The following is a 16327-nucleotide window of genomic DNA, read 5'->3' on the forward strand; positions in this document are numbered from 1 at the left end:
TCTTATTTTTACAGTAGTCTCAAAACTTCTCCTTCTATACAGCATCATTGATAAAACATCTAGGTTAAAGATGAAAAGTTTCTCCACAGTGAGGGTCACCCAGAGAGGTTCACAGCGTTACATGGAGAAGAGAAGAGGGAGGAGGGAGTTAGAGGTGACCCAAATGAGATGAGGTGGAATCCATAGAGGAGAGAGTGGGCTAGCCAATAATCACTTCCTTATGTGCACTCCACAACTGGACCGCTCAGAGATGTTCATGGAGTTATACAGAGAAGAGAAGAGGGAGGAAAGAGACAGAGGTGGCTGGGAGGATAAAAGGGGGGAATGAAAAGGAGAGAGACAGATCCAGCCAGTAATCCATTTCCTAAGTGTTCTCCACCGTCTGGAACACACAGAAATTCACAGAGTTGGGTAGAGTAGAGAGGGGTTAGGGAGGAGACACAGGAGACCTGGTGGAGAAAAAGGAGAGTCCAAAGGGGGAGAGAGCAGTCAAGCCAGTAATCTCACTCCCAAGTAAAAAATGGGTACTGAAGATTGGGTTCTTAAAGTACAAAATTGGTAACAAATACCTAAAATCAAAAATTAAAAATCTAGAGTAGAGTTTGGAATTTCAAAAATACAGTGTTAAAGAAAAGGAGAAGGAAAGGAAAGAGAGGGAAAGAAAAAACAAAGTCAAAAAATTATAAAGAAAATATAGGTACAAAATTGATAACAAATACCAAAAAGCAAAAGTTAAAAATCTAGAGTAGAGTTTGGAATTTCAAAAATACAATGTTAAAGAAAAGAAGAAGAAAAAGAAAGAGGAAAAAAAATGAACAAAAACAAAAGTCACAAAAATTATAAAGAAAATATAGGTACAAAATTGATAACAAATACCAAAAAGCATAAATAAAAAATCTAGAGTAGAGTTTGGAATTTCAGAAATATAATGTTAAAGAAAAGAAGAAGAGAGAGAGAAAAAGTCACAAAATTATAAAAAAATATAGGTACAAAATTGATAACAAATACCAAAAAGCTAAAATTAAAAATCTAGATTAGAGTTTGGAATTTCAAAAATACAGTGTTAAAGAAGGAAAAAAAAAATAAAAAAGAAAGAGAAAAAGAAAAAAAAAACAAGGTCACAAAAATTATAAAAAATATATATAAAGTTTGCTTTTAAAAAAAATAGGGTCTTTTTTTTTTGCAAAATAATAGTAGGTTATAAAAGTGAAAATTAAAGGAGTAATAGAAGACTTAAAATTTTTTTAAAAATAAAAAAAAATGAAAGAAAGAATGATGGTAAAAATAGTAAAAATATATCTAGGACTTTCTCTGGTGTTGTGGGTATTGTGGGGTCAGTCCATTTTCGGCTAGTTCTTTGGTCTGGCTTATATTTCTCAAGATTTTTAGGTCCCTTCCTATGTAGTTGGTACTAACGACAGGGTTTTAATCTATTGCCTGTCACTTCCAAGGCGGTTCCCTCTGTTATAGCTTCTTCTGTTTGCTGGTCTCTTCAGTGTCTTTTTTCCGCCCTGATACAAAGGGGGCGGTGGTGGACACTTTTTTTTCCTTTAGGCTCACTTGTTCAGTTGCGCTGTGGGGAGGGAGGGATGCTGCAAACAAATAACACTGGCATGCGCTCGCAGTGCCTCAGCCACACTGGGTCTGCCCCCGCTCACGGCGCTTGTACCCTCCCTGCCCACACTGCTTAGGCTCTAGGTTGCTCCACTGGGAACCATCCGTGGTCGGCCCTGGGCTGCTTGCACCTCCCAGGTCCAAGCCACTCAGGTTCAAGCACTCGGGTAGTCCTCAGAGGCGCAGACTGGGTTGGGCCTGCGTTTTGTGCCCTTCCCAGGTCCGAGCAGCTCAGGTGATGAGGTGTTTGGCGAGCGCGGTTGCTGCGACTTATCGCCTCCCTGCCGCTAGGTTTTCTGGGTGTACAACCAGTGCACCTTCTCAGGCGGATGTTGACCGTCCAGAACCCCAAGAAGTCTTAGTTAGCAAAGAAGCCTGCTTACAGTTTTGTAGATAATGTCTCTCTGGGGCTGTGATTGCCTCCTTCCGGCTTTGGCTGCCTGTCATCAGAGGGGGATGGTCTGCAGCCGGCTATCTCTGTTCAGTCCTTTGTTCCGTGCGTGGGCCTGGCGGTGTCCTAGGTTAGGGCTGGCTTTTCGCGTGGTAGTTATCCCACAGTCTGGTTTGGTAGCCCAAATTATTTCGCTCAGATAGCGCTCGGGGCATTCAGGCCAGATCCTTACTCTAAGCGATGCAGCCCGCGCCTCCCTGCCCAGCCCCCGCTTGCTAGTGGCGGGTGCAGGCATCTGCGCAGCTTCTCCTCTAGGGGAGTTACCATTGGGCTCATAATCTGTGGGTTTTAATTGTGTATTTATTTTTCCTCCCTGTTATGTTGCCCTCTGTGCTTCCAAGGCTTGGCACAGACTTGGCAGTGAGAGTGTTTCCTGGTGTTTGGAAACTTCTTTCTTTTTAAGACTCCCTTCCCGGGACGAAGCTCCGTCCCTCCCTCTTTTGTCTGTTTTTTTGTCTTTTATATTTTTTCCTACCTCCTTTCGAAGACAATGGATTGCTTTTCTGGGTGCCTGATGTCCTCTGCCGGCATTCAGAAGTTGTTTTGTGGAATTTACTCGGCGTTTAAATGTTCTTTTGATGAATTTGTGGGGGAGAAAGTGGTCTCCCCATCCTATTCCTCTGCCATCTTAGCTCCTCCCTTGCAGGTGGATTCTTTACCAGTTGAGCCACCAGGCATCATTAACTACTTTTAAATGGTGGGAACACTGAGCCCAAGAGAGGTTAACTGACTTGCCCAAGCTCATCAGTGGTGGAACCAGGATTTGACCACAGGGCCTCTGATTTCAATGCTGCCAATCTTTCCATTACACCATTTCTACTTGCTTTTAAAGAAGAAAAGGAAACAGGGGTCATTTTAGCAAATTGTATTTCTATTGGAAATTTCCTTTCTCAAGGCCTAAATGCTACTCTGACTTAATTTGAATTCTCAATAGATTAAAATGTATTTTATGAGACAGGAGAGATGCTGTAAAATACAAATGACCTTCCATGTAATTTAGCCCTTACCCTTGAGAATCAATAGTGAAGTGGAAGCTCATTTTTTGAATTTTCTAATTGTTTTGTCTGTCTGTGATGAGTAGTCTATGATAGCTGAAATGGAAATGCTTTGGTCATTTACATTAATGTGACATGTTTTCTCTTCCCTTCTAAACTGTGAATCTCTCAGAAAAAGGGAGTACATGAAGCTTTTTATTTTAAAGATTATGTTCTCATTATTTTTCACCTTCCCTGGAGGAGGAAATGGCAATCCACTCCAGTATTCTTGCCTGGAAAATCCCATGGACAGAGGAGCCTGCAGGGCTACAATCCATGGAGTTGCAAAGAATCAGATATGACTGAGCAACTAACACACATTTTTCACCTTGAAAGTGAGTTATACAGAGGGTCTAAATGAAGACAATAAGGGTGGTACAGGAACTGATAAAAGTGAGTCAACAAATATTTGTCCTTTTCATTAGAGGGGACTGGAATGCAAAAGTAGGAAGTCAATAAACACCCGGAGTAACACACATATTTGGCCTTGGAGTACAGAATGAAGCAGGGCAAAGGCTAATAGAGTTCTGCCAAGAGAATGCACTGGTCATAGCAAACACCCTCTTCCAACAACACAAGAGAAGACTCTACACATGGACATCACCAGATGGTCAACACCAAAATCAGACTGATTATATTCTTTGCAGCCAAAGATGGAGAAGCTCTTACAGTCAGCAAAAACAAGACTGGGAACTGACTGTGGCTCAGATCATGAACTCCTTATTGCCAAAATCAGACTTAAATTTAAGGAAGTAGGGAAAACCACTAGACCATTCAGGTATGACCTAAGTCAAATCTCTTATGATTATACAGTGGAAGTGAGAAATGGATTTAAGGGACTAGATCTGATAGACAGAGTAGCTGAAAAACTATGGATAGAGGTTCATGACATTGTACAGGAGACAGGGATCAAGACCATCCCCATGGAAAAGAAATGCAAAAAAGCAAAATGGCTGTCTGAAGAGGTCATACGAATAGCTGTGAAAAGAAGAGAAGTGAAAAGCAAAGGAGAAAAGGAAAGATATTCCCCTTTGAATGAAGAGTTCCAAAGAATAGCAAGGAGAGATAACAAAGCCTTCCTCAGTGATCAATGCAAAGAAATAGAGGAAAATAACAGAATGGAAAAGACTAGAGATCTCTTCAAGAAAATTAGAGATACCAAGAGAACATTTCATGCAAAGATGGGCTCGATAAAGGACAGAAATGGTACGGACCTAACAGAAGCAGAAGATATTAAGAAGAAGTGGAAAGAATACATGGAAGAACTGTACAAAAAAGATCTTCATGACCTAGATAGCCATGATGGTGTGATCACTCACTAGAGCCAGACATCCTGGAATGCAAAGTCTAGTGGGCCTTAGGAAGCATCACTAGGAACAAAGCTAGTGAAGGTGATGGAATTCCAGTTGAGCTATTTCAAATCTTAAAAGATGATGTGAAAATGCTGCACTCAATATGCCAGCAAATTTGGAAAACTCAGCAGTGGCCACAGGACTAGAAAAGGTCAGTTTTCATTCCAATCCCAAAGAAAGGCAATGCTAAAGAATGCTCAAACTCCTGCACAATTGCACTCATCTCACACGCTAGCAAAGTAATGCTCAATATTCACCAAGCCAGGCTTCAACAGTACGTGAACCATGACATCCAGATGTTCAAGCTGGTTTTAGAAAAGGCAGAGGAACCAGAGACCAAATTGCCAAGATCTGTTGGGTCATTGAAAAAGCAAGAGAGTTCCAGTAAAACATCTACTTCTGCTTATTGACTACGCCAAAGTCTTTGACTATGTGGATCACAGTAAACTGTGGAAAATTCTTAAAGAGATAGTAATACCAGACCACCTGACCTGCCTCCTGAGAAATCTTCATGCAGGTCAAGAAGCAACAGTTAGAACTGGACATGGAACAACAAACTTGTTCCAACTCGGGAAAGGAGTACATCAAGGCTGTATATTGTCAACCTTCTTATTTAACTTATATGCAGAGTATATCAGGGGAAATGCCAGGGTCAATGAAGCACAAGTTGGAATCAATTTGCTGGGAGAAATATCAATAACCTCAGATATGCAGATGACACCACCCTTATGGCAGAAATCGAAGAGGAACTGAAGAGCTTCTTGATGAAAGTGAAAGAGGAGAGTGAGAAAGTTGGCTTAAAACTCAATATTCAGAAAACTAACATCTGGTCCCATCACTTCATGGCAAATAGATGGGGAAACAATGGAGACAGTGAGAAACTTTATTATCTTGGGCTCCAAAATCACTGTAGATGGTGATTGCAGCCATGAAATTAAAAGATGCTTACTCCTTGGAAGGAAAGTTATGACCAACCTAGACAGCATATTAAAAAGCTGTTTTTAATATTACTCTGTCAACAAAGGTCTGTCTAGTCAAAGCTATGATTTTTCCCGTAGTCATGTATGGATGTGAGAGTTGTACTATAAAGAAAGTTGATCACTGAAGAATTGATGCTTTTGAACTGTGGTGTTCGAGAAGACTCTTGAGAGTCCCTTGGACTGCAAGGAGATCCAACCAGTCCATCTTAAAGAAATCAGTCCTGAATATTCATTGGAAGGACTGATGCTAAAGCTGAAACTCCAATACTTTGGCCACCTGATGCAAAGAACTGACTCATTTGAAAAGACCCTGATGGTGGGGAAAATTGAAGGCAGGAGGAGAAGGGGACCACAAGGGATAAGATGGTTGGATGGCATTACTGACTTGATGGACATGAGCTTGAGTGAGCTCCAGAAGTTGGTGATGGACAGGGAAGCCTGGAGTGCTGCAGTCCATAGGGTCGCAAAGAGTCAGACACAACTGAGCGACTCAACTCACTGAACTGAACTGATATATAGTGCATCTATAAAATCCCAATGAATAATTGGGATTCAATATTGGGTTAAATGAATTGTGTCAAAACTACCACACTTGATGACATAGTGGGGAAAAATATTATTCTTAATGAGAGAGTAGGGGAAATTTTTTTTAGTAATTTTAAAAAATTAATTAATTTGTTTTTGGCTGTGCTGGGTCTTTGTTGCTTCATGGGCTTTTCTCTAGTTGCAGCAAGCAAGGGCTACTCTCTATCTGTGGTGTGCGGGCTGCTCGTTGCGATGACTTTTGCTATTGTGGAGCATAGGTTCTAGAGCTTGTGGGCTTCAGTAGTTGGGGCACATGGGCTCAATAGTTTTGGCTCCTAGAACTCAGGCTCAATAGTTGTTGTTCATGGGCTTAACTGCTCTGCAGCATGTAGGATCTTCCTGGATCAGGGATTGAATCTGTGTCTCCTGCACTGGCAGGTGGATTCCTTACCACTGAGCCACCAAGGAAGCCCTGGGAAAAATTTTTATTCCTAGAAATTTTATTCTGATTCAGAATCTAGAGACCAGGGTCCTAACCTTGATCTTTGATTCTAAATAACAATATGATTTTGTGAAATGATGATGCTTTGCGTGTCTGTGGAGATGGGTTGACAATGATGACAATATGGTGACAATATGACAGTCACCATATCTGGCAGTTTACATATTTCTTGTCTCAATATTACTCTATGGGAAAGGTTTTACTGTCTTTATTTTATAGATGAGGAAACTGGGGCTCAGAATGTTGAACTAACTTGCTTAAAATCACAGCAAAAAATGGAAGGGGGTGAGATTTGAAACTAGGTCTATATGAATCCAAATCTGTTCCCTCTCTGGGTGCCAGTGTTCTTATGGGGCCAAACACCAGATGGCACTTAAGGTCCCTTGTAGTTCTGTTCCATGATTCTGCAGAAAAAGTGTATTTGAGACTTACATTATTCAGTGTATGTCTCTAAGGTAGTTTTACATAGAAAGTGATTGTAGGGAGGGAAACCTGAAATTAGGTGAAGTTTCACTAAGGTTCTCCAAGATTGAGACTGTAGAGACACTTCTTTCATGTATTAGTAACAGCACCTTGATTTTCCCTGAGGAACCACCACTTTATGTTTCAGTCCACATGACTTGACTTGGGTGGCTCTGACTCCATCTCCACTTCTGGCAGAGGTGGGGTTATTACTGTCTCCTTCTTATCTTTGTAATTGCTTCAGGGATGGTCATGTGATTTTATCAACACCATCCAAAGCTAATCCTGAGACTTTTTGCTGAGGACACTCTGAGAGTGATGTTCTTTTTCCTTCTGGACTTGAACATGAGATAATTTAAGTCTGAGGTTACTGGGGGCCTACCTGAGAATGAGTTTTTCATGCAGAGAGAAGCAGAATCCAGAAATGAAGAGAGATGGATTCCTGATTTATTCCTTATTTATTTATCTAAATAAAATCTGTATCCTACTATGCCCCTGAGGCCAACATATCTCTGGACTTTTCAAGTTAGGTGAGTAAATTCCCTTTTATTGAATAAGACAGTTTGAATTGAATTTCTATTATTGGGAGGGTGCTTCCCTCATAGCTCAGTTTGTAAAGAATCTACCTGCAATGCAGGAGACCCTGGTTTGATTCCTGGGTCGGGAAGCTCCCCTGGAGAAGGGATAGGCTACCCACTCCAGTATTCTTGGGCTTCCCTTATGGCTCAGCTGGTAAAGAATCTGCCTGCAATGTGGGAGACCTGGGTTCGATACCTGGGTTTGGAAGATCCCCTGGAGAAGGGAAAGGCTACCCACTCCAGTATCTGGCATGGAGAATTCCATGGACTATATAGTCCACAGTGTTGCAAAGAGTCAGACACAACTGAGCGACTTCCACATTCACATTCTATCATTGGGAACCAAAAAAGTCTTGACTAATTCAAAGCACAATGCTCCGAAAGGTTCTATTTCATCCCTAAATTAAAAAAAAAAAAAAGAAACCCCAGGGAAGATGGTGATACGAAAAATATTGGATTTTAAACGCCAATTCCTAGAAATGAAAATTGAAGGCACAATGGATTATTAAATGTCTTCATCTCTACCTCCAGCTCTAATTTCCAATTGCCATCAGTTCAGTTCCAATCTACCATAGTTCTTTCTGATTTCTGACCTCAGCAAACAATAAACAGGTACATTTCCACATAGGTACATGGAACCAACCTGGATAATTTTTCCAATAAACCAAGGTACTGGCTGAAGTTTCATCTTTTTGATGTTCGCATTTAGTACTTCCATAAAAACTACATAGTCTGGCTGTGGAAGAATAACTCCAGGAAACAAATCTGATATAATTCCCTGTTAACAAAAATTCAAGATGTAAAAAGGATAAATTATCAGATATATAACCTCAACATTTTTTTTTAATGGAATCTACAAATAGCAGGAATCCTTGGAAAATTCCAAACCTGTTTTCCTATACCAAAATCATGTATCTTATCCACAAATACAAATTCCTACAATATTTGTTAAACATAATGTTTCTTCCCAATAATTTAAAAAGTCAGCAAATAGCTAATGTCTGTGCTATTTCAGTCATTACACTAGGAATGAACAAAATGGCCATGCTTTCTGTCTCTAAGAGCTTACAGCTTAGTAAGGAAGATAGATGTTAAAATAGTTACAAAACTAATTATATTTGATATGAAAAACTAACTACTCACACTCAACAGCAAATATTATCCTATTAGTGAAAATATTTTTATTAAACATCAAGAATTAGGGATATTGCTATTATCATTATTACTTAATATTTGGGGGAGGGTATCTGGCAATAGGGATGCTGGCTAGAGAATGGAAAGGGTGTAAGGAGTGGAAGAGGTGCCAAAATTTTTTTTCATCTTGGGAAGTAGAATCTCAGTGTTTGGCCAAGGTCCCAAACCATTGCCTACCTGAAACAGAGGGACATCTTGAGCCAAGAACTTGGCCAGGTTGACATCAAGCAAGGCCCGGAGCAGCAGGACACTCTCATTCTCCTCTGGATACTTGAGTTTCAGGTTGCCAGCAGCAGTGAGCACAGACTTGACAGCACGCATGCCATAGTCGTAGTGATGCTGGGAGGAGAGTTGCTCTGAACACAGGCGGTAGGTTGCAACAATCTTCTGAGCAAGACTGGGAGGGAAAAGACATGTCTGCAGACCCTCCAGTAAGGCCCATGTCCTGCTCAGCAGACATTCCCAACATGTTGTGCCCTGTCCTTCAGAAGCCAGGCTTGCCCATGAACGTGATGGAAAAATCTTATCATTTGAAGGTTTCTTCATAGAGTTACCATAATGAGCTAAGGAAGCACTATAACTCTCTTTCAAAGGTAGGATGAAAAATAGCAAGCACATACATAAGTGTAATATGTACTGTATAAGAAATTGCACGTGTTTATACTTTTATGTGTATATATGAGTGTATGTGTATGCCACACATAGACACATTTGGGAAGATTACATCAAATGATTAACAATGTTAGTGCCTATAGAGTGGGGCTACTAAGGGACACAATGAAGTGAAGTGAAGTGAAGTTGCTCAGTCATGTCTGACTTTGCGACCCCATGGATGGTAGCCTACTACGTTCCTCTGTCCATGGGATTTTCCAGGCAAGAGTACTGGAGTGGGTTGACATTTCCTTTTCCAGAGGATATTCCTGACCCAGGGATCGAACCCAGGTCTCCCACACTGTAGGCACACGCTTTACCATCTAAGCCACCAGGGGACACTCAATTTTGCACTTCTGTAACATTACAATTTTTTTCAATATCCATCTTTTAATTTAAGAAAACCAACTCAAAAATTAATATACTCAGCACACAATACATGTATGCTCATGTGCACTACCATATCTGATTCTTCCTGAGCACATAGGGGACCACATTTCCCAGCCTTCCCCACAGGGGTGGCCACATTGCTGACTCCTAGCCAGTGGCATATGAATGAAGTGGAAGTATGCCACTTTAAGGGCTGGTCCGTAAAAACCTCCTCCATAAGCTCTTCCATGCTCATGTGTTATAGTTGTGAGATATAAGTTACCTGGGTTCCTTGGGGAAGAACTCCCCTGATTGCAGACACCCATTTTGGATTTCCAGGGAGTAAAAAATAAAACTTTTACTATGCTAAGCCATTGGAATTTGGAGGTCAGATTTACCCTAACTAATGTGCTGATGCATGTTTCCCTTGCAGGACTCCTGTCTAACAAGACTGATTTACACTAAAAGCAAAGACTGTGTTGCTCACCAGCACCTAGGACTGGGCAGGGCATAAGGTAGATGACTCAATGAAGGCTTGACAATTGAATAAATGAATTGAACAGGCAAATAAATGTAAGCGAAGTCTCCTATACTGCTAAGTCACTTCAGTCGTGTCCGACTCTGTGCGACCCCATAGACGGAAGCCCACCAGGCTCCTCCGTCCCTGGGATTCTCCAGGCAAGAACACTGGAGTGGGTTGCCATTTCCTTCTCCAATGCATGAAAGTGAAAAGTGAAAGTGAAGTCTCTCAGTCGTGTCCGACCCTCAGCGATCCCATGGACTGCAGCCTTCCAGGATCCTCTGTCCATGGGATTTTCCAGACAAGAGTACTGGAGTGGGGGTGTCATTGCCTTCTCCTAAGTCTCCTATAGAAAACAATAAATTAAACCTCTTATGACTGAGGCAGCCTCTTAGCCTAGGAAGGATGACACATTCTGTTGAGAATATCTATAGCCCTGTGCATTAAGAGCAATGACCTCCAGACCACAAAGACACTTTGGGCCTTGTGGAGATATCTGTGGTAACAAAAAAATCAATTGATTATGGCCAAGCAATGTGAAAAGACAAGTGTAAAATCTGAAATAGATCAATAAAAGCCATTTTACAGTGAATATTCACAATTCTGGTTATATGTGTAAAAGAGACTGGTGCTTGTGTATGTGTGTGTCTCAGAAAACTGGGTAATACTTGAGTGAGAGATAATCAAGTTGATTGGAATAAATAAATATTATATTGCTAACAAAGTTAATTCTAAATTATATTAATTTTTCTTCTTCAATCTTGGCCAAAAACAACTCAGTCTTGAAATAATTTCATGTCTTTCAGTCATTTAGGAATGTGTGTGTATGTGTGTGTTAACAGTGAGGGATAGAGAAGAAATGAGTGAGTCTTCCTTAGAAGTAGTCCAGGTATATACAAAGGGAGTGGAGGGCTCTTTCTTGGGAATCTTGGCCATTTCCTAGTCAGAGAAGGGGTCAAGACAGAGACCAGGGCTATGTACATTCAGATAAACTTGTGAGTAAAAGCATATATCTCAAGTTTCTCTTTTTTTCCAATGGACAATTTACCTTGAATTCACCCTACAAAAAGTCATTCCAATCACTCTTTCTTTAAAACGCGCTGGAAAGCCAATATAACGTACCTTCTGGAGTCTAGAAATCCCATAGAGTAGAGGGAGATTTCTCCAATGAGGGCATAATCTGGCACCATCATGGCCACTGTCCGAAACAAGGCCTGGAAAAGAAATGCCATTCAGAACCTAAATGTGTAAGGTGAAAACTGGGGAAGGCACATCTAAAGAGGCAAAGAGAAATAACATGATCATTCAGACCACCCAGTGACAGTCAAGGAAAGGAGGGCTGGAGGACAAATCAGTGCACAGAGACTGTCTTTACCAGATGGATCCACTGCTCCACGCACCTCCCCACTAGCCTTATCCAAATACATTGGGTCCCTCAATGGTTGTGTGAAAGGCCTCAGGTGCCAGTATCCTAGCAACACTTCATCCTCCTATGCCAAATGGAGTTTCAATAGCTTTATTCAACTATTGGATCTTTCTGGTTTTCAATGTAGACAGCAGAAGTCATTCAGGGATGCAGGATAATTATATAGCAGAAGAATCCTGAAGTTAGACAGATCTTGATTTAAAAAATCAAGTCCTTGTTCTGCTACATACCAACTGTGAATAAGTTAGGTAACCCCTCTAGACCTCAGGTCTTTAACCTCAAAATGGTCTAACAACTATGCCCTCTTCATAGTTATCATGAGGGCAAATAATAGTATATAAGTGAAGTGATTAAAAAGGTGTATAGCACATAGTAAGGGCTCAATAAACATCAGGTATTGTTATTATTGGGGCTTTCCAGGTGATGCTAGCAGTAAAGAACCTGCCTGCCAATGCAGGAGACATAAGAGACATGGGTTTGATCCCCGGGTGGAGAAGATTCCCTGGAGGAGGGCATGGCAACCCATTCTAGTATTCTTGCCTGGAGGATCCTATGGACAGAGGAGCCTGGTGGGCTACAGCCCATAGAGTCGCAAAGAGCTGGACATGACTGAAGTGACTTTGTATTTTTGATCTTAGAGGAGAAGAGACTTGCCTAAGTCATGCAGTTAGAGGTAGAGCCAAGACTAGAATCCAGACTTCCTGACACCAACCCTGAGTGTTTTCTACTGGGCTACACTGTCTCATGACCGTTGTTTATGCAGATCTAGCATGGTTGTTTGGAGAAGGCAATGGCACCCCACTCCAGTACTCTTGCCTGGAAAATCCCATGGATGGAGGAGCCTGGTGGGCTGCAGACCATGGGGTCTCGAAGAGTCGGACATGACTGAGCGACTTCCCTTTGACTTTCCACTTTCATGCATTGGAGAAGGAAATGGCAACCCACTCCAGTGTTCTTGCCTGGAGAATCCCAGGGATGGGGGAGCCTGGTGGGCTGCCGTCTATGGGGTTGCACAAAGTCAGACATGACTGAAGCGACTTAGCAGCAGCAGCAGCATGGTTGTTAGCTGGGAGGGATGCAGGAGGGACTTAACAACAATTGTGCACTATAAAATGAGAAATGTGGGTTCAAATTCTACTTTGGTGTCTACTGGTCTATGTTGATCTAGAGAGGAGGGGTGACTCGTAGGGATTTCCTTGACTTCTTTTCTATTCCCAGGGAGGAGGAGGAGTGGTATATTTGAATTAGATTCCAGGAACTAATCAGAATGCATTTCTAGCAGATGGAGCATCATATGCTATTGTGAATATACATTTTTGTCCAGGTCTTACTTGTGTCTTTCACTCGAGGGAATGGAACAATAATTTGAAAGAAAACCCATAAAAAAGTCTCCCTTTCTTCATGCAGTTGGGGGGCTAGATGCTCCACAGGTAGAGATCCAGTCACTTTGCACTTTGGGTTTTTTTCATCTATGAGAGCAGCATGCTAAGGTCATTTAGTGCCTGTCCCCTTGAAGATGGCCTGGCTGGCATTCTCTCGCCCCTACTTCAGAGGCATTTTCCTTTTCCCGTAGCAGCAGGGCCAATGCTTATTGCCATGGTTGTAGCTCGGGCCAGTTGAGCAGTAGGTCTCGAGGATATATTAGCTCTCTTGTTATCTCTCTAGCTAGTTAGGACATTCTGCTTTGGTGTGGACACCACTTGGGCCTAACTAGCTTAGCTCCGTGGTTTACCAGCGTTCTCTGTGTTGAACTTTGATGCTCTCTTATATGCCAATCTGTTTTATTTGGTCTACAATGATTTTATTTTGCCTACAATGATTTTAGTTTTTGCATTAAGCCAGGATCTAAAAATAAGATTTTATGTAATAATCAAAATTGCTGGTTTTTCCTAAAAAATGAGAAGGTCCCACAATTCCTGCTTGGCCAGAGTAGGCTGGGGATAAGTAGGGGCTGCTGCCTCTAGGTGGGATATCTGTCAGAGTCCCTATCAGGCCTATGTGGCTTTTTTCATTTATATGAACTGTCTGACCCTTGTAGACATCAGAAATAGTGACACTTATTCCAGTTTTCATTGTTTCCTCTTTGCCATTGGTTATTATGGTATATATTTCCTCCCACCTCATGAAGGCTAGAGTTGGGGAGATGATTGAGTTCTGAAGCCAAATAACATCTTCACTCATAGTTGAAAAATGTCACATGGTCTATTATTTGGCTTCTCTGTGAGATGCCTGGATACTTCCAAAGGTTTCTATACCATAAAGTACACCCAGTATTTCCCACTCTGATGTTTACCTTGAGATTATCTGGCAGCTCAGCCCTGCCAGCATACCCAGGGTTCATGGTGATGAAGACTGCACAGGTTGGGTTTAGAGAGAGCTCAGTGCCTTCAAAGATGAATGTCTTTAGCTTCCGGATAATGGCTTGTTGAATGCTGAGAATCTGTTGAGCTACCACAGACAGTACTTCTACCTGGAGTGAGAATGGCTGGTTGATTTGAGCTCCTGCTTCTGACAGCCACCCACCCCACTCTGCCATAGTATCCTTCACTTAGCGAAGAAAGAACCCCATCACCTGAGAATAAGACCTTCACATTCAAAGTTAGGAGCATGATTTAGAGTTTTGGGAAAAGAACAGAAAACTGGTGTGTATATGCATGCATGCATGTGTGTGTGTGTGTCTGTAAGTAGTTTCCACAGTATTTTATCTTTGTTCCTGTGCCTAGCATAATACTTCATCCATAGTATGCATGTATGGTGTTTATTGGTTCAAATTGCATGCTTACATTCCCTAATCTCAACTGCCTACCCAAATAGAATTAACCACTCATTCATTTGTGATGACTCCTTTGTGCCACTGATATCGACTTCTCTCATATTCTACTTGTATCATTTAATTTTTATCTCCCTTAGATGAACTATAACAGTCTAGAGGGCAAAATTGTTTCTTGCTCATCTCTGTATAATGAACATACACACAGTATCTGACATAAGGTAGTTGCTCAATAAATTTTTGAATGAGCAAGTGAGTGAATGAATTTGGTGAGAATGTTTATGTATACCCTAGGCATTTTGTCTCCTTGGGGCTGTTTTTGTTTGGTTCATGGAGTACTTACGTTGTGCAAGGGGCCATAGAAGACACATAAGCCCTGTCACTGAGGAACTAAGAGCCCAGGAAAAAAAGCCCTTGTATGTCCAAACCCTTTATTCAGTAGCCTAGTACCAGGGTTACCTCAATCCTGTTGAACTCATCAAAGCAGGCCCATGCTCCAGCCTGGGCTAGTCCTTTGAAGAACTTCCCCATGGCTTTGTAATCCAGACCATCAGAGCAGTTGAAGACCACACACTAGAGAGAGAGAGGATGTGGGCTCCATTTAGGATGGGTTTCTTCCCGTCTAAATCACCCTATACCTTCAAACAGAGGTGGGGCTCCCCTCTTCTCATTCTACTGGAGGAGCTGGGGCCCCACTCTGCCTGGTACTCTAAGCCATCTTGAACTTCATGCCAACTTCCCTGGATATGGCTCCAGAGAGGGATGGGAAAAGAGTGTGAGGATGGACAGCATTTCCCTACCTGCTTGGCCAAAGCTTTGGCCAGATCTTTGGTGGTTTCTGTCTTGCCTGTCCCAGCTGGACCCTCTGGGGCTCCTCCAAGGTTCAGCTTCAAAGCCCCCATCAGTGTCCTAAGGGGAAGAAAATAAGAACTCAATGCCATGTCCTAAGACACAAGAAACAAACTGGCTTTCGGTTTATTTTGTTTTGACTCAAATAATTAAACATGATTTTCCCTGATTATATGGGCAATACATCATCATCATCACAAAAAATTCTATTTTACTCAGTGTTACAACTGAGTATGTATGGGTGGCACCTAAAAGCATTTGTTTGAATGAATGATTGAATGGATAAATGAATATATACATATTAAATGACAACCTAGACAGCATATTAAAAAGTAGAGACATTACTTTGTCAACAAAGGTCCATCTAGTCAAAGCTATGGTTTTTCCAGTAGTCATGTATGGATATAAGAGTTGGACTATAAAGAAAGCTGAGCGCAGAAGAATTGATCATTTTGAACTGTGGTTCTGGAGAAGACTCTTGAGAGTCCCTTGAACAGCAAGGAGATCCAACCACACCATCCTAAAGGAAATCAGTTCTGAATATTCATTGGAAGGACTGATGCTGAAGCTGAAACTACAATATTTTGGCCACCTGATGCGAAGAACTGACTCACTAGAAAAGACCCTGATGCTGGGAAAGATGGAAGGCAGAAGGAGAAGGGAACGACAAAGGATGACATGGTTGGATGGCATCACCGACTCGATGGACACGAGTTTGAGTAAGCTCTAGGAGTTGGTGATGGACAGGGAAGCCTGGAGTGCTGCAGTCCATGGGGTCACAGAGAGTTGGACATGACTGAGTGACTGAACTGAACTGATACTAAATGAATCAAATGAAAGTGAAAAACCCTCTGCATTCCAAAGATCACCAATGCTAATGGAATGAGGAAAAATAAATATATTTCTCCCACTAGATTATGAACTCTTGAGTTCAGAACCCATTGTTCAGTTCCATATGGGAGGCATAAGATAAATATTAGAATGAATGATATGTCAACTGTGGTTCCACAGGCCTGTGTGTGAGCTTCTATAGTTTCAGTTAACACACTT

General features: G+C 41.6%; 1 protein-coding gene across 1 annotated transcript in view; it reads right to left on the reverse strand.

Annotated features, from left to right (window-relative positions):
* Positions 1 to 16327, reverse strand: part of DNAH3 (dynein, axonemal, heavy chain 3) — a 249802-nt gene that overhangs the window by 135193 nt on the left and 98282 nt on the right. The window contains exons 32-37 of the mRNA XM_010837413.1: positions 15229 to 15337; positions 14888 to 15001; positions 13952 to 14128; positions 11355 to 11446; positions 8870 to 9089; positions 8142 to 8276 (exon numbers count right to left, since the gene is read on the reverse strand). Coding sequence (XP_010835715.1) covers positions 8142 to 8276; positions 8870 to 9089; positions 11355 to 11446; positions 13952 to 14128; positions 14888 to 15001; positions 15229 to 15337 — 847 coding nt within the window. The remainder of the gene's footprint in view (positions 1 to 8141; positions 8277 to 8869; positions 9090 to 11354; positions 11447 to 13951; positions 14129 to 14887; positions 15002 to 15228; positions 15338 to 16327) is intronic.

This window comes from Bison bison, unplaced genomic scaffold (assembly GCF_000754665.1).
Source record: "Bison bison bison isolate TAMUID 2011002044 unplaced genomic scaffold, Bison_UMD1.0 scf7180017864072, whole genome shotgun sequence".
NCBI lineage: Eukaryota > Metazoa > Chordata > Mammalia > Artiodactyla > Bovidae > Bison > Bison bison.